General features: G+C 39.4%; 1 protein-coding gene across 1 annotated transcript in view; it reads left to right on the top strand.

Moving 5' to 3' along the window:
* Nucleotides 1–26,059, top strand: part of PDZRN4 (PDZ domain containing ring finger 4) — a 152,684-nt gene that overhangs the window by 95,649 nt on the left and 30,976 nt on the right. The window contains exon 4 of the mRNA XM_075855034.1: nucleotides 18,157–18,255. Within this exon, the coding sequence (XP_075711149.1) occupies nucleotides 18,157–18,255 (99 nt within the window). The remainder of the gene's footprint in view (nucleotides 1–18,156; nucleotides 18,256–26,059) is intronic.

Genomic DNA, 26,059 nt, shown 5'->3' with positions numbered 1-26,059 from the left:
TTCAGGGGCCACAATAAAAAAAACTCCTGAATTCTCTGAGGAATTCCCTTCAATCAGATTTGAGACAAGTATTGGGGGAGTTCAGATCTGACATACAATCCATTACTACAAGAACCGACCATATCGAGCATAAAATGGAAGATTTTGCAAAACTCACAATTTATTTATTGATATGAATTCAACTTTAGAAGAAGTACTGCTGCTCACTAGTAAAGTTTTAGATCTGGAAGACCGATCCCAAGGAAACAATGTCCGTTTTAGGGGAATCCCTGAGACTATCATGCCTGACCTTCATTCTAGTCTTACCCCATAAATTCACTTTGGATCTAACGATCGGCAGAATTCACCGAATTCCCAAACCTCGACATATTGCTGCAGAATTTCCCAGAGATACGATTGCCCCCATTCATTTTTTCAATGTGAAAGATGAATTTCTCAGTGTTGAAATCCTCTCCTGATCTGCGGTAATGTTTCAAAGTTATTACACTATATACTGATACTGATTTATCCGCAGCGACTGTGTTGCGGTGCAAAGAATATGCTACTATGAATAAAATCTTAAAAGATAAAGGATTCTCTACAAATGGGGGTTTCCAGTGAAGCTCATTATCACCAAAATGGAAATTAACACGTCTGCATGTCTCCGGACGCGGCGAAGGATCTTCTGCACTCCTGGGGATTAATTTGTTCCCCTCCACAAAGTCTCCCTCATAACAAAGATGCCCGCCCATAATTCCTAACACCTCTTTGGTTGGACAAAGTTAGCAGGTCCAGACTAAGAACCAATGAATGATGAAAAATTTTTAAGATGTAGGTTCTACTACAAGGCTTCTCGCTTTCTGCTCGAGTGTAAATCCTCTTCTCTGCTGCCCTTACTCTCAAGGGCTAAGTGATCAGACAGACTCTTGCCTCTTTAATCCTTTTCCCTGAAAGATGGACATTTTTGTTTGGATATTTTGTTAACCGCTATACAGTGGACAATGTTTTATATATTGTACTGGTTTTACTCTGACGTGCCATTTTTTTATTTTATTCATAACTCTCATCATTTAGCTTCCCTTGTCATTGAGGAACAGCCTGATGGTATTTCTAAAAGCAAAAATGGGTGTTAAGATTCTGTTCATTAATGCTCATAGCCTGAACTCCCCATTTAAAAGTTCCCTTCTATGGAACAAAGCTATCAGATCTAGTTGTGATATTCTATGTGTGCAAGAATCCCATCTGTCTTCTCACTTATTTTAAAAAAGGAAGTTTCCGCATATTATACTTGCGTCTAAAGATGATAAAAAAAGCTGGAGTAATTATAGCCATTAATGATTCTGTTGTTTTCAAATCCCTTGACATATATTCTGCCCCACAGTGTAGGTATATAATCCTTGACTGTGAGATTAGTAACAAGGTGTACACACTGCTTTCATTATATGCCCCGACTAGGAGACAAAAATCCTTTTATAAAAATAAGTGCTATCTAAAGCTAAATCACTTCAGAAAGGTGGTTTGATAGTCTGTGGTGACTTTAATGTAGTAATTAACTCAGAACTAGACGTCACTAAAGGAGATAATAGATTGACTCCTGATTTGTACTCTTTAGTTATAGAGGAAGGCTTACATGAAATTTAGAGATACCAACATGCATCCGAGAAAGACTACACGTTTTATTACTCTCCACACAGAGTGTATTCTAGGATTGATTTTTTTTTTCTTCTAGTAGATAGGGCAGTATTACTAAATTCCTCTTTTTCTAAAATTGGATTAATAACCTGGTCTGATCACGCTGCAATTGAACTTCTACTTTCTGATAAATATAACAATTCACCTGGATCCTCTTGGAGATTAAATACATTTCTTTTAAAATCCCCTTCACTTCAATCCTCCGTAGGTACTGCTCTGATAATAATTTTTTCACATCAACTCTAACACAGAATCTTCTCATGAAATCCTTTGGTGCACACATAAGGCCTATGTTAGAGGCTTATTTATTCAAGCAGCTGTGAGAGCTAAAAGGGAAAGAACTAAAGCCCTTGATTCCCTTATTGCTAATATCCAAGCCTTAGAAACAAAACTAAAAACATACCCTAAATATCCCTGTAGAAATTACTTGAGAATGCTTAGGGAAAAATTATGCTCACACCATCTCTTTTCGTATGAAAAAAACCTGAAACAATTCAACTGGAATTTCTATGTCCAAGGAGACAGAACGAGCAAAACCCTGGCTAAATGAGTAAAACAACACATAGCTAAGTCCATAATTTCATTCTTGAAATCCCCAAATGGTTAAAAAATGTATGATCCTCAAAGAATTACTGAGGCTTTTGCTACATATTAAAGTTCGTTATATAACCTTAGAGATGATAACTCCCTCCCTGAAATATCCAAAGATAATGTGGAGGAATTTCTAGCTCACGTAAAACTCCCTGCATTGTCCAATTCACAACTAACTCAACTAAATGCCCCTATTACAATTGATGAGATTCGTAAAATAATTCTTCAGTCAAAAAAAAAATCAATCCCCTGCTTCTGACGGTTTACTGAATGAATATTATAGAGCCTTCTCAGATATTTTATAGCCCCATTTACAAAATACCTTAATGGGAATAGCGTCTAGTCTAAAGCCTCCCCGAGAAATGTTGCAAGCCATCATTGTCACTCTCCCTAAACCCGGAAAGACACCAGATCCCCAGCCAACTTTCGTCCAATATCCCTCTTAAATTGTGACATAAAACTTTATGCAAAACTTCTAGCCATTAGACTGAATGATTGTCTGCTTTCCCTAATTGCTTTAAAACAAGTAGGCTTTGTTAAAGGCCATCAAGCCAGTGATTGAACTCGCAGGACCTTATTCAATCAGCCAGAAATTCTACAAACCCAACTATCTTCATCTCCCTTGATGCTGAAAAAGCATTTGACATGGTTAACTGGCAGTATTTGGAAGTTATATTGGACAATATCAGGTTTAATTCTTTTATAATAACCGCTATTCTCCTCCTGTATACCTCACTGTCGGCTGTGGTCCTTTCTTCCAGATTTGTATCTAAACCCATATCCATCTCTAATGGTACTCGTCAGGGTTGCCCATTGTCCCCTCTTAAATTTGCCTTATGTATGGAACCCCACGCAGAAATGATCCGAAGCTCTCAAAAAATGTTGGGTATGAAGGTGGGAAGGAAAGATCACAAAATAGGCCTTTATGCGGATGATTTTATTCTATCTTGTACTTCTCCTTTATAATCTTTGTCAGAGGTACTGAATATCATTTCACTGTACTCAAAAATCTCATACTATAAACGAAACATCTCCAAATCTTCAAAGTTACCGATTAATATCGATACACTACTTAGAACCACTTTGTCTACATCCCACCTGACCTGGGCTGATTCGGGACTCCCCTACTTATAGTAGGTATAAAATGATTTCCCCCTCGTTCCCAAGTAATATCTGATAATTATTCAGAACTCCTCTCCTCTATGAGGTCTGAATGTGAGAGACTGTATACATTTTGGTTGTCATGGATTGCTAGAATTAATTTAGTCAAAATGCTATTATTACCCAGATATTTATAGTTATGTAGAACAATTCATTTTCTTATTCCTATTTGCATTACCTCACAAATTCAAAAACTGTTTCTTAGTTTTATTTGGAACAAAAACAGGGCTCGAGTGGCGAAGCACTTACTATTTCATAAAGGTTAAGGAGGGGAAACTGGGAGTTCCAGATGTGGCAGCATACAATATAGCAACTATTATGGATCAGCTGTATTCTCTCTGGAATTCTCCATCCTCTAATCTATGGTCTCAGCTGGAGAATGAAATTAACCCAAATATTCCTATGAAGTCCTTTATGGCTGCCTACTATCTGGAAGCTCAAATACCTAATTTGCCCTTACAATCCATGTCTGCTTCTTTCAAAATTTGGAAATTATATGCCTGTAAATTCAAGTGGGTTTATATTCCCATTGACCATATCCCAATACAAGTGATTCACCGTCTTACACCTCATATCTCCATTGCTCCTTGGCAATCAGCAGGTATAAGCGTCCTCACAGATTTTCGTAACAATGGTGCCATCCAAACCTTTGGAAACCTAGCTGACAAATATGACCTTTCTCATGTTTCCTTTTTTCATTATCTTCAACTTAGACACCTATTTCAAGCATTGCCCTTTCTATCAAAACTGAGTACTCTTTCTTCTTTTCACAAATTTTTATTTAAAAGGCAAGGCTTCCCCAGGGGACTGTGGTTATGCTCTCCTGTTGAATAAAGGTATTTATGGTAAAACATCTCACATGCTGCAATTGGACCGGAAGATGGGAGAAATGATTTCCTTAGATCAATCGGGAAAGCGTCCAGTTGGATATCTAGACATACTAAATGTATTAATCATTTAGAACTCATGCGTAAGATTATTCTCAGATGGTACCTGACTCCATCGAGATTTTGTCACTTTTTTGATGGGACTCCCAATGCTTGTTGGAGTCTGTGTGGGCACATTGTCTCTGCTTTACACATGTGGTGGTCCTGCCCCACTGTAGTATCTTTATGGAGGGAAGTTTTCCAACTAATTTCAAAACTGGCAGTCCCAGACGTAGGCTTGGAGGACATTCTCTCGGTCTTCAGGTTGGTCATACATCACATTCTCATAGCAACAAGATTGTCAATTGCCAAAACGTGGAAATCTACCATCTCTCCTTCCATATCAGAAGTTATTAGAAGGGCAAATAGTAATTGGCATCATAAGACCCTGCTATCACAAAACATTACTGCACACCATCGTGCTTTAAAGGCCTGGCATCCCTGGATGAGCTCACAGTATTATTTATGATGCTTTTTTACTTGCTTCCTGAACAATTTGGGCTTTTTCTCATTCCTCAAGTATGGTACAGTATGTTTATACTTATGTTTTTTGTTTTCTTCTTCTGGATTTAATGAATTCTAACATGTCGTTGGTGGTCGCGAAATGATTAGAGATCACTATATTGTTGTCTTGTTCTTATTGTGCTTGTCTGAAAAAATTCTGAAAACTTCAATCAAAAATTATTATTTTTTTTTTAAAGAAAAAAAAAAAGAAAATGTTTAAACTACTAAAGCAAGACAATAGTGATGAGGCATTAAATAATTATAAAGAAAAACAAAAGTTTGTGTAAAGGACAAATAAAAGCATCAAAGATTGAAATAGAAAGAATCGTTGCTAAAAACCGCAAGTAAAAATGCATTATTCAAAAAGCGGTGAAAAAGTAAGCCTGGAAACTATAGACCTATAAGTTTAACTCCTTCCCGACATTTGACGTATCCATACGCTAAAGTCGGGTAGGGGAAGTATGGAACGGGCTCACAGAATGAACCCGCTCCATACGATGCCGGTGTCGGTTGTTTGTTACAGCCGACACTTCAGAGTAACGAGCGGCATCGCGCTTGAGCGCGATCCCGCTCGTTTAACTCGTTAAATGCTGCGGTCAATAGCGACAGCAGCATTTAAATCGTTAGAAAGAGGGGGGCGACTCCCTCTAACAGCTCATCGTGCCCCCCGCAACGCAATTGTGGGGGGCAATGGTTGCCATGGCTGCCTGGGGGCCTAATGAAGGGCTTAATAGATGCCTGTCAGAATCACGATATACTGCAATACATTAGTATTGCAGTATATTTTGCAAGCGATCTAACGATTTCTGGTTGAAGTCCCCTAGGGGGACTAATAAAAAAAGTAAAAATGAGTTCAATAAAGTTTTTTTTTTATGTAAAAAAAATTTTTTAATTAAAAGTTAAAAAAAAAACAACCTTTTCCCATTTTCCCCCTAGAGCATAGTAAAAAAAGAAATAAATAAACATAATTGGTATTGCCGCGTCTCTAAAAGTCTGAAATATTACAATATGTCATTATTTAACCCGCACGGTGAACGACGTAAAAGAAAAATTGTAAATGCCAGAATCTCTATTTTTTGGTCACCTAATCTCCCACAAAAAATGTAATAAAAAGTGATCAAAACATCACATGTACACCAAAATGGTATTATTAAAAACTAGAGTTTATCCCGCAAAAAATAAGCCCTCATACCACTTAATCAACGGAAAAATAAAAAAGTTATGGCTCTCGGAATTTGGCAACACAAAATAAATTTTCTTTTTTACACTTAGGCTTTTACTTGTAAAAGTAGTAAAATATAGAAATACTATATATATTTGGTATCTCCGTAATCGTATTGACCCACAGAATAAAGTTTACATGTTGTTTTCATTTCACTGTGAATACCGTAAAAACGGGGCGCAAAAAAACCATGGAGGAATCACAGTTTTTTTTCATTTTCTACCCCACAAATAATTTTTTTCCTGTATCTTATTACATTATATGGCAAAATAAATGGTGCTACAAAAACACTACAATTCGTCCTGCAAAAATTAAGCCCTCATAGGACTATATCGACAGAAAAATAAAGACGTTATGGCTTTTGGAATGTGGAGAGGAAAAAACGAAAATGAAAATCTGAAAAAGGGCTTTGGCGGGAAGGGGTTAATCTCCATTGTAGATAAAATATTTGAAGGTTTTATAAGAGATGCCATCCTGTAGTATCTCAATGAAAAAAAACGTATAATGTAGCATCAGCATGGATTTATGAGGGTTCGATCCTGTCAAACTAATCTGATCATCTTCTATGAGGAGGTTCGTTCCAGACTGGACTTGGGTAAGGCTGTGTATGTAATGTAGCTAGACTTTTCAAAGGCGTTTGATACTGTGCCGCATAAAAGATTAGTACATAAAATAAAAAAGTCTGTGTAATTGGGTTAAGAACTGACTCAGTGATAGAAAATAGAGGGTTGTTATTAATCGTACATACTCAGAGGGGGATTACAGTTACCAGTGGGGTTCCATAGGGTTCAGTATTGTGCCCTCTTCTTTTTTATATGTTTATTAATGACCTTGTAGAGGGTTACAGAATATAATTTCAGCAATTGCAGATGATACTAAGCTCTGTATAGTGATCAACACAGAGGAAAATAATGTAATACTAATGAGGGATTTAGGGAAGCTGGATGCATGGGTAGAAAAATGAAGTGTAATAAATGTCCATAAATGTAAGGCACTTGGGCCCAGGAAGCAAATTCTATAATTATTCATTAAATAGTAAAACAATGGGTAAAACTGCCACTGAAAAAGGCTTGGGCATATTGGTGGACAGTAAAATTAACATTAGCAGCCTGTAGCAGGCTGCTGCTGCCAAGGAAAATAAAATCATCGGACGTATGAAAAGAGGCATAGATGCTCATGACAAGAAAATAGTTTTGCCACTATACAAATTAGACCACACATAGAATATTGTGTACAATTTTGGTCACCTGTGTATAAGAAGGTTGTTGCTGTTAGTTGCTTAGGGGCGATCTAATTAGAATGTACAAATATATAACTGGACAGTACAGAGATCTTTCTAATGATCTTTTTCACACCTAAGCCTGTAACCATGACAAGGGGAATCCAATACGTCTAGAGGAAAGAAGGTTTCACCATAATCATAGACGAGGATTCTTTACTGTAAGAGCAGTGAGACTTTGGAGCTCTCTGTCACAGGATGTTTTGGTTCATTAAGCAAGTTCAAGAAGGACCTGCACGCCTTTCTTGAAAAATATAATATTACAAGCTGTGGGTACTAGATTCTGGAGATGGGGACGTTCATCCACAGATTTATTCTGATAAAAAAAAAAAATGAATGTGGTAAACCTCATTTTGCATTTCAAACTAACTTCAAATAATGGCAATAATGCTAATAATGCCAAATTTAAAACAATAAATTGATGACAATTCATGATGGTTTCTATTTAAGCATGCCCCGTGGTGCACATCTGTCATTTGTCATTACCGATTTTCCAAGTATTGCCAACAACAACCCAAAAAATCTAACAACATCATTTACTGTAGGTGTCTTTGTCTAAATGGAAACTTATTATTCTAATAATTGTTTAATTATTTAATAATGTACATTATTTGTTGTACGTTAAGCATCATCACATGGTCCATAGTCTCAAACTCAAACGGTAAAATAATTTCTCGTTTCAATACCTCTCCATAAAATCTTAAGAAACTCAAATGTGAATATGCTTAACTATACAGTATCACAAAAGATAATGTGTGCCTTCACTCAAGTCATGTGAAAATCACAGTTGCAAGAGTCACAAGGTAGCTTGCAATCTTTTTCCCTATAAGCAATAATAGAAGTTGCATTGACACCGTGAGTTTTACAAAGCTTGTGTGCGACCTTTAGTGATCATGTACCAACAGCCCTATGCACAATTTTTAGTTCTGCTATACAGTAAGTACTTTAAATGTGAATCTAGTTAAATTCCTATCATAACGTGTACAATACATTTATAGTGAGTCACTCATACAATGTAGCATGGTTTAAAGCTCGATTTCCCTCAATATATACAGTATTTTTTGGACTATAGGACGCACCTGACTATAAGACGCACCCAGGTTTTAGACAACAGAAAATAGGGAAAAAATTGTATTTAACTTCTTTTACAAAGAAAAAACTATTGGTTAAAAAAAAAAAAATTTGTTCAGTTTCACCACATTCTGAGAGCCATAACTTATATTTTTCCATCGTTTGAGTGGTGTGAGGGCTTATTTTTTGCGGGACGAGCTGTAGTTTTTATTAGCACCATTTTTTTGGTACATATGATTTTTTTATCACTTTTTATTTCATTCTTTTTAGTGCTATGGTGACCAAAAGACAACGGGGGTTTTTGATTTTTTTTTTTTTACAACGTTCACTGTGTGAGTCACATAATGCTATATTGTAACAGTTTCAGACTTTTGCGGACGCAGCGATTAACAATTTTTTTATTATTGTTTTAAATGGGAAAAGGTGTTTTTTTTACTTTGAAACATTTTTTACATTCCTGAAAATGTATCTAACTTTTTTTTTTTTTTGACACATTTTATTAGTTCCCCTAGGGGACTTGAACCAGCTTTGGATCATTAGATCACTGGTACAAAACACTACAATGCATGGATGAGTTAAGGAAACAGCATAACTAGCTGAGCTACACTGTTTCCGTAACTCCCATAGTAGTGAATGGCAGTTACAGAAGCAGCGTAGCATGCTACGCTGTTTCCGTAACTCCTATTCAGTTGTATGGGTGTTACGGAAACTGCGTAGCTCAGCGAGTTACGCTGTTTGCGTAACTCGACCATGTAACCAGTAAGTGAAGTGGCCGGAAGGCAGCGGAACCGGGTAATATAGAACGGGGTTTAGGGGGCCCCGTTCTAGAGATAGATGCGGATCCCAGAGGTGGGAACCGCATCTATCTGACATTTATGACATATCCTGTGGATATGTCATAAATGTCCTTCATGGGAAAATCACTATAAATGCCGCGGCCGCTATTGACCGCAGCATTTAACTAGTTAAACGGCCAGGAATAGTTGCTGGCTGTTCCTGGCCGTTAGAGCAGCGTGTCAGCTGCTGACACCTGCAGTGTATAGATACATCATCCCCTCCACGCTCCATGATGTGAAGGCACATCATGGGTCGGGAAGGAGTTAAGTAAGAAGCAGTCAGGGTGCCTAGCGCTGCCGGGTCACTTGACTGCCGACTATAAGACGCAGGGACTTTTTAGCAAGATTTATTCTTGCTAAAAACTGCGTCTTATAGTCCGAAAAATACGGTAGGTGTCTGATTCCTCTCCTTCTCTGCACATGCTAACATATTAAATGTAAGATCATCATGTAAGAAGATTGCGACCTGTGGCATAGCTATTGGGGGCAGAGGTAGCAGTTGCACCTGGACCCTGGTGCCCTTGTGCTACATAAGAAAACAATATTAATATAAAAACAAATGGTAGGTGGGGGCCCTATTACAGATTTTGCACTGAGGCCCAGGAACTTCGAGTTATGCCTCTGCTCATGACTGCCATTTGTGGCATTTAGTCTGTACGAACAGTTTAGTACTATGAGTAAATTATTCTGAAATAGGAAAATAGTGAAAGGTACACATACCTTCAAATAGATTGTTTTATTGTGTGAATAAGAGCAAAGCTTGCATTGGTCACGTGACAGCTTGGTCAGGATTTATGACAGTTGAAGTACAATTAAAACAGTAAGTGAATTTGACAATAAAAAATACCCAATTTATATATTTAAAAGAAAAAACAAACACTTTCCACTATAGAGTAAGCAAACCATCTGACATTCCAATATTGGATAAGATTGAAAAATAATACTTGTCCCAGTCCTCTGGCCAGAACATTATCTCCATCGAGCACATGGAATTGATAAACACGAATGTCCTTTTACTGCACCGCCACCCATATCTATTTAGTTGAATCTGACATCAATTCTGATTTGTCCCCTCTCTTCTTTTCAAAAAGTCATGCCATTCTCAGCCTGTCATCACTGATAAGTGAGAAGACATGAGGGAATCCAATTTCATTTGTGATTGCAAAGCTTTCGACAGATTGAACGTGTTTACAGCCTCGCAACTCTGTTTGAGACTTTTCTGCTGCGCTTAACACATAAACTAAATTTGTTTACTTGTGCGATTACATTGTTAAGAGTTGTCTGGGCCATAGGAAGCAAATTAATACATAGATTATAGTGTAGCTACTGCAGAAATATTCAAATAAAATCAAAATAAAAGCTATGGGTCTGTTTTTTTTTTGTTTTTTTTTTTACAAAATTTAACTAAACACTTAACTAAACTGCATTTTAATATATGATAGAGTAAACACTGGTTAAACATGGTTTGTCTGACCGAACATTACTGTCTTTATTACAGTTAGGCTGGTTTCAGGCAAGCATGGTGTGAAGTAAATGAAGTTTAATTCAATAGAACCGCGGGAGGCTGGGGTATTGCAGTCGTAATACGAATGTATCATATCACTGAAAAAGGCCATACTTACTGATACAAGGGCAGGTTAAAACACTAGTTCCCAGCAGGATGCAGACAAGCCACAATGCTACATAGAGGGAGATTGCACAGGAATAAAATACTGATGAACAGCCACTCACATGCCTATAATCCATGTGGGGGGTTATTTCCTAGCAAGTTAATTGCAAACAGATAAGACTTCTATGCCAGTGCCAGTCACACGGTTACATGTGGTGCATCATGCTGGCAGACAGCCTAATAGTTATACAATAGTGGGGGTCTCAGCACCCGGACCTCTACCGATCAAAGCTTCCTATATATGTCTCAAAGTTTTCTGAAAGTTTAATTACTTTTTCAATGAAAACACAAGGTTGGGGACTGTTTTTTATACAGTTATTTTATACTGATGATTTATACAGGATAGGTTATCAGCATATGATCGTTGGGGGTCCGACACCCGGACTCCGCACCGATCAGCTGTTCCAGGCGCCGGAAGCTATGCAGGGGTCGGTGCCAGAAGCAGAGGCAGCAGTAATCCAGCCCGGCCGCTATACAGAGGTCGGAGTCTTCTGCTTCCGTCACCAACCCCTACATAGCTTTCGGCACCCAGAGGCAGCTGAACAGTGCGGGGTCTGGCTGTCAGACCCCCACCGATCATATACTGATGACCTATCCTGTGGATAGGTTATCAGTATAAAAAACAGCCCCCAACGGGACAATTTCTTTAAGACACAGTTCAAAGTATTCCTTAAGTTTTTGTATATAAAGAGTTTGTATTTGGTAAGTTGCATGTGTGACATTTACTTTTATTAGAACAAGACAATGTTCCTTCATTGATGTCTTGTGACACATACTGTAAATTGAGAATAGTAGAGTCTATTGAATATTACTTTCTTTCATTTTGCTGCAACACTCCTTTTATTATAAATACAGAGGTATATAGAAGACAGCATGCCTTTCAGCTGTTTTATGACTCGTAGTCACAAGCTAATGCCATTGCAAGCAAGCTGGACAATAACTTATTTTTCCTGAAATGGAAGGCAATGCCACGCAAATCATGTACTTCATACTCTATGTATAGCATCTCCGATTTATATACCAAATGTTAAGTAATTAATAGTTTAGCTTCAGTTTGGGACTTTACTTGTTACCAGTTTCTAGGTAATTGATAAAAAGCTATTTTCATTACTGCATGAATTCTGGTTGGGCCCTTATTACCTTCCTGAAAGAGCTGTGCTATAAATGTGCAGAGACAAGACTACATCTCATATTGGACATGTTTGCTTTCAGAAACTGAGCTATTTGGAATCACTGACCTTAGTACTCAATTCTTTTTGGTAGTGAGAATCCGTTCATTTTTATAAAATTTTATATTTGGTTTGGGTTTCTTAAACACACATTCATTCAGACACTTTTTTAAAGCAATTACATGTCCTCTTGCAATACTTACAGTTATATTCAGGGGCGTAACTAGGAAAGACTGGGCCCCATAGCAAACTTTTGACTGGGGCCCCCCCTCTGCTGGGAATCACACAACCCCCCCCCCTTGTAGATAGTGCCTCCCTATAGATTCCACCACACAGCGCCCCCCTATAGATAGCACCATACACAGCCCCCTGCAGATAACGCCATACAGCCCCCCTGTAGATAACGGCATACAGACCCCCTCTGTAGATAACGCCATACAGCCCCCCCTGTAGATAACGCCATACAGCCCCCCCTGTAGATAACGCCATACAGAACCCCTCTGTAGATAACGCCATATAGCCCCCCCCCCCCCAAAAAAAACGGCCTATAGTTTGTCCTACAAAAGACATGCATCCCCTATCCACAGGATAGGGGATACATGTGTGATCGCTGGCAGCGATAAGGAGAACGGGGGACCGAAAGTCCCCCGAAGTTCTCCATGACTAACCTCGGACTTCCGGCGTCTGCGCAGCTCAATAAAAATGAAAGGAGCGCTAGTCACGCATGCGCACAAGCGCGACCGGCGCTCCATTCATTTCTACGGAGCTGCCGACACAGACCCCGGAAGTCTGAGGTTTGTCATGGAGAACTTAGGGGGGACTTTTGGTCCCCTGTTCTCCTCATCCCTGCCAGCGATCACACATGTATCCCCTATCCTGTGGATAGGGGATACATGTCTTATGTAGGAACAACCCCTTCAGTGGCGTCGCGCTGTAGCAGCTATAGCGGCTGCTAGCGGAGCCTGCGGCCATGGGAGGGGGCCGTGCCGGCGGGTGGCACGGGCCCCCTCATGCTGCAGGCTCTGTAGAAGTCGCTACGGCTGCTATAGCGGTAGTTACGCCACTGCGTATAGGTTTGTACGGCGTAAAACTACAGCTCCCAGCATGGCCTGAACAATGGTAAGGATATGCTGGGAGATGCGGTTTCACAAAAAAAATCCTATCACCATCATCTCGCTGCAGATCATACAGTGACTACATTACTGATTAGAGGCAGAATAAACATTTACATTAAGTGACTCACCGGTGACGTCTCAGATTGTAGTTCTTTTCTTCTCCCTCCGGTTCAGACATCTATGATGGATTTCTCCCGGCCATGACCCATTTCTGCAGTTTTCCGTTCAGATGTCTTCAGCTTCTCACTTTTAAAACATTTCTGCTCCTATAAACAAAGTTAAAATTCTCAACACATCTAAATATAACTGTCACAAACACACAACATGCCCCCTGTAGATAGTGACCTACATAGAAGCCCCTATAGATAGTGCCCACATATGGACTCCAGAGCTGCAAGGCAATAGTGCTAACCACTGAGCCACCGTGCTGCCCTACATATAGCTTCCCCTATAGTTAGTGCTCCACGTATAGCCCACCTCTGTATATAGTGTCTCACATATAGCTCCCCCTGTATATAGTGTCCCACATATAGCCCACCCCTGTAGACTGTGCACTACATATAGCCACCCTGTTGCTAGTGCCCCACAGGTAACCCACCCCTGTATATAGTGTTCCACATATAGACCCCCCTGTATATAGTGCCCCACAGGTAACCCACCCCTGTATATAGTGTCCCACATATAGACCCCCCTGTATATAGTGGCCCACATATAGACCCCCCTGTATATAGTGGCCCACATATAGACCCCCACCTGTATATAGTGGCCCACATATAGAGCCCCCTGTATATAATGGCCCACATATAGAGCCCCCTGTATATAGTGGCCCCCACCCCCACATATAGACCCCCCTGTATATAATGGCCCACATATAGAGCCCCCTGTATATAATGGCCCACACAACCACATATAGACCCCCCTGTAGCTACTACCCCACATATAGACCCCCCTGTAGCTACTGCCCCACATATAGACCCCCCTGTAGCTACTGCCCCACATATAGACCCCCTATATATAATAGCCCACATAAAGATGACCCCCCCCCCCACTATAGATAATGCCATTCACATTTTTATGAGGGGAAAAAAAAAAACTTGACATACTCACATTCTCCGGTTCCCACGCTGTTCACTGGCGATGCAGACATGCTCTCTTCTGAGCATGTCTGCAGGAGCTGAACGAGCGTCCTCCAATGACGCCGATTGGCGGGGCAGAATGACTTGCCCCGCCAATCAGCACCTTCCAAGCATGGAAGCGGCGCGATGATGTCATCGCGCCGCTAGCCAATCAGTGTCATTGTAAGGCACTGGATGGTCAGGCACGGAACATGCCCGGCCATTCAGTGCTAATACATGTATTTGGCTGCCGCTAGCACTGGGGCCCCCTCCGGTGCTAGCGACACCTACAGGCATGAGAGGGCCTGTGTAAGGCTCGGCGTCGCGGGCCCCACAGTAGCGGCGCTACCGCTGTAGTAGCCATAACGGCTGCTAGCGGCGCCACCGGGCCCCCTCAAGCCCCGGGCCCCGTAGCAGCCGCTACTGCTGCTACCGCGGTAGTTACGCCACTGGTTATATTGTAATTTATATGATTTTTATTTTTCTCTGGCAGAACATCAGTGTCAGTGATTTAGTTGTAATGTTTCAAAACCTGACTGGGAAAAATAATTTTAGTGATTTCTCTCCGCTTCTGTAGATAGTCTTGTGATGACTATATTTCAGAACTAATGTTAAGAGATAACTCCTGGAAAGAGAAATTTATGACTCAAGTATGAGTACAGTTTCAAACTATCATCATAGCAAAGTCTGAAACTGGATTGAAGGTGTACATTACTTGTAGATAATCTACGGTTGTTTGTTTGCTTTTATTATTTTTATTCCTCCTTGAAGTGGTATTTGTCACTGAGATGTAGATACGTGTTTTGCTCAAATAATCATATATGAGAATCTGAAAAAAAAAATGCAGCCAGTGCAGTGCTATCCTATTTTCCTAAAAAAGTTATGTTTTTGTTAAACATGTTTTTGTTTAGGTAGTAAAGTATTTTTTTTCCTTTTATGAATTGAGAAAATTTGTCAAAATGTAAATCCCCTTTTTCATCCTCTATTGGAGAAATGGGAAGCATGAAACTCATGCCAGTCCACCTCTCCATTGTTTGCTAACCCATGCGAGATGGTCTCAGTACACAATTTAATTTTGTCAATGACGGTTAAATGGCACCTACCAAACAACCTGCCTCCCTCCCCAAAGGCTTTATAGCAGCTTCCTCTATGACACATACTCATCTGCTTTTAATGGTGAAGGGCCCCATAGCTGTTGCAAGAATTTTTTCAATGGTACTTTATTTTGGGCAACTAGCTGCAATATGCCAAAAAAAACCTCTATACAGTATATATGTGAACAGTTTCTTCGCAATTAGAAGTGAAAATAAATAATTTCCAAACAAGCTCCGCGATAATCTATTGCAGTAGAGGAAATGAAACATACTATATTAATGGTTTAATCTTCATAAAAAGGAATAAATTAATTCAGATTCAATGGAGAGGAAAAAATAAATTAAAAAACACCACTTTTTAACAGTCTTAAAATGTGACAGATTGTATGTCTGTTATTAACTGTTTGAATGAACAAATGTTGCAAATTTATGGCTGACGTGTCATATCGTGATCAGATTTTATTTTTAGTATTTTTTTGATAAAATATACAAAAAAATTTCATTGCTTAATTTTTTAACCTTCAACAAAAAACATTATGTCCAGATTAAGGTTGATGGAGGCCACTGGGGAAAAAAAATTGGTGTTGGCCTCTCCCAAGTAGCAGTATTGTATAATGTGTTGCTGGATATAAATATTAGATTATAAATATTAGTTTAGGCCCCTTTCTGATGGAGGACCTTGAGAAATTGCCACTTTTTCCCTCCCTAATATCTTTGCTGATCCTCATAGTCTGTTAAGGCTGAAATAGTCTGTTAGACCGAAAAAATTGAAATTATATTTCAAATGTTACTGAAAAGTGATTGTTTGTCAAAAGTATTTTGACAAATGTTCATTTCAGACAGGTGCAATCATTTCATTATTTACTGCCAATGTACCCTGAATATAAACCATGAATATATTGCATACATGCATATATATATATATATATATATATATATATATATATATATATATATATATATACACTACCGTTCAAAAGTTTGGGGTCACCCAGACAATTTTGTGTTTTCCATGAAAACTCACACTTATATTTATCAAGTGAGTTGCAAAATGACTAGAAAATATAGTCAAGACATTGACAAGGTTAGAAATAATGATATTTATTTAAAATAATAATTTTCTCCTTCAAACTTTGCTTTCGTTAAAGAATGCTCTATTTGCAGCAATTACAGCATTGCAGACCTTTGGCATTCTAGCTGTTAATTTCCTGAGGTAATCGGGAGAATTTTCACCCCATGCTTCCAGAAGCCCCTCCCACAAGTTGGATTGGCTTGATGGGTACTTCTTGCGTACCATACGGTCAAGCTGCTCCCACAACAGCTCTATGGGGTTGAGATCTGGTGACTGCGCTGGCCACTCCATTACAGATAGAATACCAGCTGCCTGCTTCTTCCCTAAATAGTTCTTGCATAATTTGGAGGTGTGCTTTGGGTCATTGTCCTGTTGTAGGATTAAATTGGCTCCAATCAAGCGCTGTCCACAGGGTATGGCATGGCGTTGCAAAATGGAGTGATAGCCTTCCTTATTCAAAATCACTTTTACCTTGTACAAATCTCCCACTTTACCAGTACCAAAGCAACCCCAGACTATCACATTACCTCCACCATGCTTGACAGATGGCGTCAGGCACTCTTCCAGCATCTTTTCAGTTGTTCTGCGTCTCACAAATGTTCTTCTGTGTGATCCAAACACCTCAAACTTCGATTCGTCTGTCCATAACACTTTTTTCCAATCTTCCTCTGTCCAATGTCTGTGTGCTTTTGCCCATATTAATATTTTCCTTTTATTAGCCAGTCTCAGATATGGCTTTTTCTTTGCCACTCTGCCCTGAAGGCCAGCATCCCGGAGTCGCCTCTTCACTGTAGACGTTGACACTGGCGTTTTGCGGGTATTATTTAATGAAGCTGCCAGTTGAGGACCTGTGAGGCGTCTATTTCTCAAACTAGAGACTCTAATGTACTTGTCTTGTTGCTCAGTTGTGCAGTGGGGCCTCCCACTTCTCTTTTTACTCTGGTTAGAGCCTGTTTGTGCTGTCCTCTGAAGGGAGTAGTACACACCGTTGTAGGAAATCTTCAGTTTCTTGGCAATTTCTCACATGGAATAGCCTTCATTTCTAAGAACAAGAATAGACTGTCGAGTTTCACATGAAAGCTCTCTTTTTCTAGCCATTGTGAGAGTTTAATCGAACCCACAAATGTAATGCTCCAGATTCTCAACTAGCTCAAAGGAAGGTCAGTTTTATAGCTCCTCTAAACAGCAAAACTGTTTACAGCGGTGATAACATAATTGCACAAGGGTTTTCAAGTGTTTTCTAATCATCCATTAGCCTTCTAACACAGTTAGCAAACACAATGTACCATTAGAACACTGGAGTGATCGTTGCTGGAAATGGGCCTCTATACACCTATGTAGATATTGCATTAAAAACCAGACGTTTGCAGCTAGAATAGTCATTTAGCACATTAACAATGTATAGAGTGTATTTCTGATTAATTTAATGTTATCTTCATTGAAAAAAACTGTGCTTTTCTTGCATAAATAAGGAAATTTCTAAGTGACCCTAAACTTTTGAACGGTAGTGTATATATATATATATATATATATATATATATATATATATATATATATATATATATTTCAAATTGAAATATACGTTCCAGGGTCTTTAAATGGCTATTCACATGTTTTTGGCAGATATTCTTGAATATATCTTTTGTTTTTGTTCCTTATAGGAAATTGAACTGTGTCGTCTAAATAATCAGGATAGACTGGGTCTAACGATCTGCTACAGGACAGATGATGAAGAAGATACCGGAATATATATTAGTGAGGTAAATGATAAAAGGAAAGCAATGATGACTTAATTAAATAATTTGTTGAGCGAGATGGTATATATCTATAATGTCTAAATCTATAATGAAAACAAGATGAAGAAGAGGGCTCAGCAAGTGCCGCCCCAACTGTTCTAGGTATAGGAGTTAACATTGAGTTAACCTGAAAAGACTTTTGACCTGGGTCCATTATCTCCTGCATTTATTCTGTGCTATATATAAATATATATATGAATGAGGTAAAGTTGTTTCGTATGCCTTGTTCCACCTAATATACGAAATAGTTTTATTACATGGATCTTTTCCCTGCAGTTCTACATTTGACACTATACATGCATATATACTCAATGACATCTGTAAGCACTTAAAGAGGTTTTTCCATCTTAGACATTTATGAATGAGGTGGGGGTCCTATACGTTCTACCAGGTGACACAGCTGGCATCAGCCATATCCACAAGTGGCCTGAATGATGTGATGGCTGTGAATTGCACCTTGCTTTTCATTCAAGTCTTTGGTAGTTACGGAACCTGCTGAAGCAAGCTGAGGTTTGAATGGAGAGAACAATGAACATGTACCTCTCTATTCAGTCTGTACCTGGATGCGGACACCTTATCTGGTGAAATGGGCACAACTGTTTTCTCAATAAGTGGGAGTCCCAGAGTTGTTACACTGTGGATATATCATAAATATATAGATATGGAAAACCTCTAGTTTAGTCTAACTAATGGGAGAGTCTAAAGTTTCCCCAAAATTGGAGTGAATGCCACTGTGTATATAAAATTTTCGCTTTAACCCCTAGGCGCACGAGGACGCAACTGTACGCCCTGGCGGGAGGTTACCTCGCACACCAGGACGTACAGTTACTGAGTCATCGGTGATAGTGTGCATCAGGAACTGGGAGGTCAGCTATCTCCAACATATTTAGTATCACATCGTTCGTAACGACCCAAACTATAAAACTATAATGTTCTTTTTTTCCTGCACGGTGAACACCGCAAAAAAAAAAACAACAACAATGCCAGAATTACTATTTGTTGGTCACCACCCCTCTCAAAATACAGAATAAAAAGTGATCAAAAAGTTGCATTTACCCCAAAATACTACTTATAAAAACTACAACCTTTCCTCCAAAAAACAAGCCCTTACACAGCGTTTTTGACTGAAAAAATAAAAACGTTATGGTTCTCAATATGGTTAAAAAAAGAGATTTTGTCATGCAAACGCTGCAAAACATAAAAAAACATATACATATGGTATTGCCGTAATCCAATATGGTACCAATGATAACCACAGATTGTCCCACAACAAATAAGCCCGCACACAGCTTCGTTGGAGAAAAAAGAAAAAGTTCTGGCTCTCAGAATATGGTGACACAAAATGTGCAGTGCGTTCCAAAAGCGGATAAGATTGGGCACCATTTATCAGTTCGACACTGGTCACACATCTGCAAATTATTATTCATTTACTGCATTTTTATACCCTCTTACTATGTCCTGATGTACTCCACACAGCTTGCATATTTTCCCAGGGCTGATTCTAGCTTTTCGGCTGCCTAAGTCGAAAATTGAAATGGCACTACCCAGATCTTGATTGACATCCCCCTGGCTGTTCTACATCACTAGCAGACTGGCACAAAAAAAACTCATACCACCCATTATCTCTCTACAGATCACACAGTGACTATAGTACTGATTAGGGACAGAATAAACATTTACATTAAGTGACTGACCAGTGACTTTTTCTCAGATTCTAGTTGTTCTTTTTCTCTTTTCTTCTATATCCGTTCCAGACCTCTATGATGACTACTCCCTGTCACAGTCCATTTCTGCACTTTGCCGATGAGATGTCTTCAGCTTCTTACTTTTCAAACATTTCTGCATCTATAAACGAAGATAAAATTCTCATGGTGCCACACACTACGCCCCTAAATATAATAGTATCACACATTGCATCTCTAATTATAATAGTGCCATACACTGTGTCCCTGATTATAATAGCACCATACACTGTGTCGTCGTCCCCCCACACAAACACAGTTCTGCCTGTAGATACTGACCACCCAATAGAGACACCTGTAGACAGTGCCTCACATAGAGCCCCCTGTAGACAGTGCCCCACATAGAGCCTCCTGTAGACAGTGCCCCACATAGATGCCCCTGTAGACCGTGCCGTACATACATAGTGCCCCCTATAGAGCCCCAGTAAATATTGCCCCATAGAGCCCCTGTATATAGTGCCCCCCATTGATAGTGCCCTACATAGATCCCCTGTAGATAGTAGCCCCTGTAGATAGTGCCCCACATATAGCCCCGCTGCAGATAGTGCCCCACATATTGCCCCCCTGTACATAGTGCTCCACATATAGCCCCCACACATAGCCCCTCTAGATAGTGACCCACATATAGCCCCCCCTTGTAGATTGTGCTCCACATATAGCCCGCACATATAGCTCCCCTGTAGATAGTGCTCCATATATAACCCCCACATATAGCCCCCCTGTAGATAGTGCTCCACATATAGCCCCCTGTAGATAGTGCTCCACATAAAGCCCGTACATATAGCCCACCTGTAGATAGGGCTCTGCATATAGCCCCCACATATAGCCCTGTATATAGTGCTCCACATATAGCTCCAACTGTAGATAGTGCTCCATATATATCCCCCCTGTAGATAGCGCTCCACATATAGCCCCCACATATAGCCCCCTGTAGATACTGCTCCACATATAACCCCCTGTAAATAGTTCTCCATATATAGCCCCAACATATAGCCCTGTAGATAGTGCTCCACATATAGCCCATCACAATTTTTTACAGAATAAAATAACTTTACATTCTCACCCAAACCCGCTCCCGCGACGTCCTCTTGCAATGCAGGTCTGATCTCTTCTGAGCAAGTCTGCTGGGGCTGAATGACGCATGTTTGCGTAATTGAAAGGTGCTGATTGGCAGGATGCCTTTCCCTGCCATTCAATGACGCAAGCAGCGCGATCACGTCATCGCGCAACTTACGTCATTGAAAGGCGCTGAATAGCAGGGCATGCTATTCAGTGCTTATACATGTAAATGTATCTGCGTCCTATAGAGGCAAATACAATTGTAGTGCAGGAGGGGATGGCAGCAGGAGCTGGTAACAGTGGCGCCACCGCCCCCTTAGAGAGCTCATCTCACCTTATGGACGATGCGGCCCTGCACATACCCCCACATTATAAACTGAAATCCTAGTAAAGCCCCAAACAGAACTACTACCAAGCAAAATCTGCGCTTCAAAAGCCAAATGGCGCTCCCTCCCTTCTGAACCCTACGGCGTGCCCAAACATCAGTTTACGTCCACATATATGGTATCACCATAAACCGGGAGAACCCGCTTAACATTTTATGAGGTATTTGTCTTCAGTGGCAAAACCTTGGCACAACATATTGTGCACTAAAATGGTATATCAGTGGAAAATTGCAATTTTTACTTCACGATTCGCGCACCATGACGTAATAGCATGTCGTAGTGTAGGGGGTGATGTATGGAGCCGGCTTAAAATGACAACGATCACAATCTAACGATCACTGGTTCAAGTCCACTAGGGGGACTAATAAAATGTGTAAAAAAAAGTTAAATAAATTTATTAGCAGTGAAAAAAAATTATTCAAAGTTAAAAAAAAACTTTTTCCCAATTTTTCTTTAAATTAATGTAAAAAATAAAAAAATAAGCAAAATTTGTATTTCTGTGTCCATAAAAGTCCAAAATATTACAATATACCATTATTTAACTCACAAGGTGAACGCCGTAAAAAAATCAAGAATTTAAAACGCCATAATCACAGTTTTTTTTAGTCACCATGTAATAAAACATGATCAAAAAGTTGTATGTACTAAAAAATGGTCCCAATAAAAGCGACAGCTTGTCCTGCAAAAATTAAGCACTCACGCCGCTCAATCGACCAAACAATACAACTTTATGACTCTTGGACTGTGGTGAAATAAAAATTACTTTTTTTCAACAAATAGTTTTTTATTGTAAAGGTAGTAAAAATATATAGAAAAAACTATTTATGTTTGATATCACCATAATCAGCTTGAAAAAGGCTCTATTCTAGAGCTGAAATGTTGCACCTGACTGATGGATTAATAAAGCACCTTCACGTTTTTGCTACATATCTCTGGAGTGCTGCCTAGTTTTTGGATTTATTAATTTGGGTCATTTTGGTTGTGACACTGGCGGGCTTGCACCGATCTATTATTTTTTGACTGTGCGGCAGCAATTTTTTTGTATTTTCATAATCATATTGAGCCGCAAAAAAAAGTTAATTTGTTGTTTTTACCGCATAGCGAAAGCCATAAAAACGAAACCCATAAAACAATGGAGGAATGGCAGTTTTTTCCAATTTCAGCCCACCAAGATTTTTTTTTCACTTTCCTCGTATATTATATGGCACTTTAAATTATCTCAATAGAATCTAACACTCCTCCCACAAAAAAATAAGCCCTCACACCACTATTGACAGAAAAATAAAAAAAGTTATGGCTTTTGGAAGGCGGGGAGTGAAAAACGAAAATGAAAAAAGCAAAAAATGGATTAGTTCTGAAAGGGTTAATTCATTTTTAATGGAAAAAACATTTATGACCACATATGGGGTATTGCCGTACTAGGGAGAAATTGCTTTACAAATATTAGCGTGCTTTTACTCCTTTATCCTTTGTGAAAATGAAAAAATTCTACATTTTAGTGGGAAAATTGCTGATATTCATTTTCCCATCCTAATTCTAACAAGTTCTGCAAAAGACCTGTGGGGTCTAAATGCTCACTATACCACTACATAGATTCCTTAAGGGGTGTAGCTTCCCAAATGGGGTCACTTTTGGGGAGTTTCCACTGTTTTGGTCACACAGGGGCTTTGCAAATGTTAGATGGCGTAACAAACCATTCCAGCTAAATTTAAGCCCCAAAAGTCAAATAACGCTCCTTCCTTCTAAGCCCTGTCGTGGGTCCAAACAGCAGTTTATTACCACATATGGGGTAATGCCGTAATTGGGAGAAATTGTTTCACAAATGTTGGGGTTCTTTTTCTCCTTTATTCCTTGTTAAAATCAAAAATGTATATTTAGATTTTAATTTTCACTGCCTAATTTCACTAAATTCTGCAAAAAAACCTGTGGGTCAAAATGCTAACTATACTCCTAGAAAAATTCCTTGAGGGGTGTAGTTTCCAAAATGGGGTCACTTTGGGGGGGTTTCCACTGTTCTGGTTCCTCCAGGGCGGGCACCAAAAACCATTCCAGCAAAAACTGCGCTCCAAAATCCAAATGGCGCGCCTTCCTTTCTGAGCCCTGCTGTGGGTCCAAACAGCATTTTATTACCACACGTGGGGTATTGCCAAAATCGGGAGAAATTGTTTTAGAAATGTTTGGGTGCTTTTTCTCCTTTATTCCTTGTAAAAATGTCTATGTATTTTCAGAAAAAAAGTAGATTTTCATTTTCACAGACTAATGCCAATAAATTTAGCAAAAAACCTTTGGGTTCAAAATGCTATCTAAACCCCTAGATATATTCCTTGAGGGGTTTAATTTCCAAAATAGGGTCACTTTTTGGGGAGGTTTGTACTCTTTTAGCACCACAAGACCTCTTCAAATCTGACATGGTGCCTAAAATATATTCCTAATAAAAGGAGGCCCCAAAATCCACTAGGTGCTCATTTGCTTCTAAAGCACGCTAGGGCCACATGTCGGATATTTATAAAAACTGCAGAATCTGGGCAATAAATATTGAGTTGCGATTCTCTGGTAAAACCTTCTGTGTTACAGGAAAAAAATCCATTACAAATTAATTTCGGCAAGAAAAAGTAAATTTTTGAATTTCACCTCTACTTTGCTTTAATTCCTGTGAAAGGCCTAAAGTGTTAAGAAACCTTTTGAATGCTGTTTTGAATTATTTGAGGGGTGCAGTTTTTAAAATATGTTTTTTTTTGGGTACTTTCTATTATATAAGACCTTCAAAGCCACTTCAGAACTGAACTGGTCCCTGAAAAAATAGCCTTTTGACATTTTCTTGAAAATGTGAGAAATTGCTGCTAAAGTTCTAGGCCTTGTAATGTCCTAGAAAAATAAAGGAACGTTAAAAAAAATGATGCACACATAAAGTAGACATATGGGGCATGTTAACTAGTAACTATTTTGTGTTGTATTACTATCTGTTTTACAAGCAGATACATTTAGATTTAGAAAAATGCAAAAACAAATTAATTTCGGCAAAAAAATTGTAATTTTTACATTTCACCTCTACATTGCTTTAAGGGCATGACCACACGTGGCGGATTTCCTCCGCAACTGTCCGCATCAATGCCGCACAGAATCTGCGTTGCAGATTCTGCTGCGGATCTGCACAAAATGTGCAGTAAATTGATGCGGACTAGCTGCTGCGGACTGCGGTAAAAGTACTTCCCTTCTCCCTATCAGTGCAGGATAGAGAGAAGGGACAGCACTTTCCCTTGTGAAAGTCAAAGAAATTCATACTTACCGCCCGTTGTCTTGGTGACGCGTCCATCCTTCGGCATCCAGCCCGATCTCCCTGGATGACGCGGCAGTCCATGTGACCGCTGCAGCCTGTTATTAGCCTGTGATTGGCTGCAGCCGTCACTTAGACTGAAACGTCATCCTGGGAGGCCGGACTGGAGACAGAAGCAGGGAGTTCTCGGTAAGTATGAACTTCATTTTTTTTTACAGATACATGTATATTGGGATCGGTAGTCACTGTCCCGGGTGCAGAAACAGTTACTGCCGATCGCTTAACTCTTTCAGCACCCTGGACAGTGACTATTTACTGACGTCTCCTAGCAACGCTCCCGTCATTACGGGAGCCCCATTGACTTCCTCAGTCTGGCTGTAGACCTAGAAATACATAGGTCCAGCCAGAATGAAGAAATGTCAAGTTACAAAAGCAAGACGGATCCGCAGCACACATAACATGTGCATGACAGCTGCGGACTTCATTGCGGAAATTAGAATCTCCATTGAAGTCAATGGAGAAATTCCGCCATGAGTCCGCCACTGCTCCGCAACAGACAGAGCATGCTGCGGACACCAAATTCCGCTCCGCAGCCTATGCTCCGCAGCGGAATTTTACGCCTCGTCTAAACGAACACTGCTAAATTAAAGTGTAAGTCAATGGACAAACGGCTCCGCTGCGGATTAACGCTGCGGAGTGTCCGCAGCGGAATTTAAGTGAAATTCCGCCACGTGTGAACCCAGCCTAATTCCTGTGAAAGGCCTAAAGGTTTAAGAAACTTTTTGAATGCTGTTTTGAATTCTTTGAGGGGTGCAGTTTTTTTAAAATAGGGTGATTTTTGAGTACTTTCTAATATATAGGACCCTCAAAACCACTTCAGAACTGAACTGGTCCCTGAAAAAATAGCCTTTTGACATTTTCTTGAAAATGTGAGAAATTGCTGCTAAAGTTCTAGGCCTTGTAATGTCCTAGAAAAATAAAAGAACATTAAAAAAACGATGCAAACATAAAGTAGACATATGGGGAATGTTAACTAGTAACTATTTTGTGTTGTATTACTATCTGTTTTACAAGCAGACACATTTAGATTTAGAAAAATGCAAATTTTTGAAAATTTTCTCAAAATTTTAGTGGTTTTTTACAAATAAATATTGAATTTATCGACCAAATTTTTTCAATAACATAAAAAGATAACAATCTCAGAATCGCTTGGATAGGTAAAATTCCAAAGTTATTAACACATAAGGTAACATGTCTGATTTGAAAAAATTCACAAGACCAAAACAGGCTGTGTCAAAGGGGTTAAA

This window comes from Rhinoderma darwinii, chromosome 3, assembly GCF_050947455.1.
Source record: "Rhinoderma darwinii isolate aRhiDar2 chromosome 3, aRhiDar2.hap1, whole genome shotgun sequence".
Classification (NCBI taxonomy): Eukaryota; Metazoa; Chordata; class Amphibia; order Anura; family Rhinodermatidae; genus Rhinoderma; species Rhinoderma darwinii.
The sequence above is the reverse complement of the archived record's forward strand: the minus strand, read 5'-3'. Positions and strand labels throughout refer to the sequence as shown.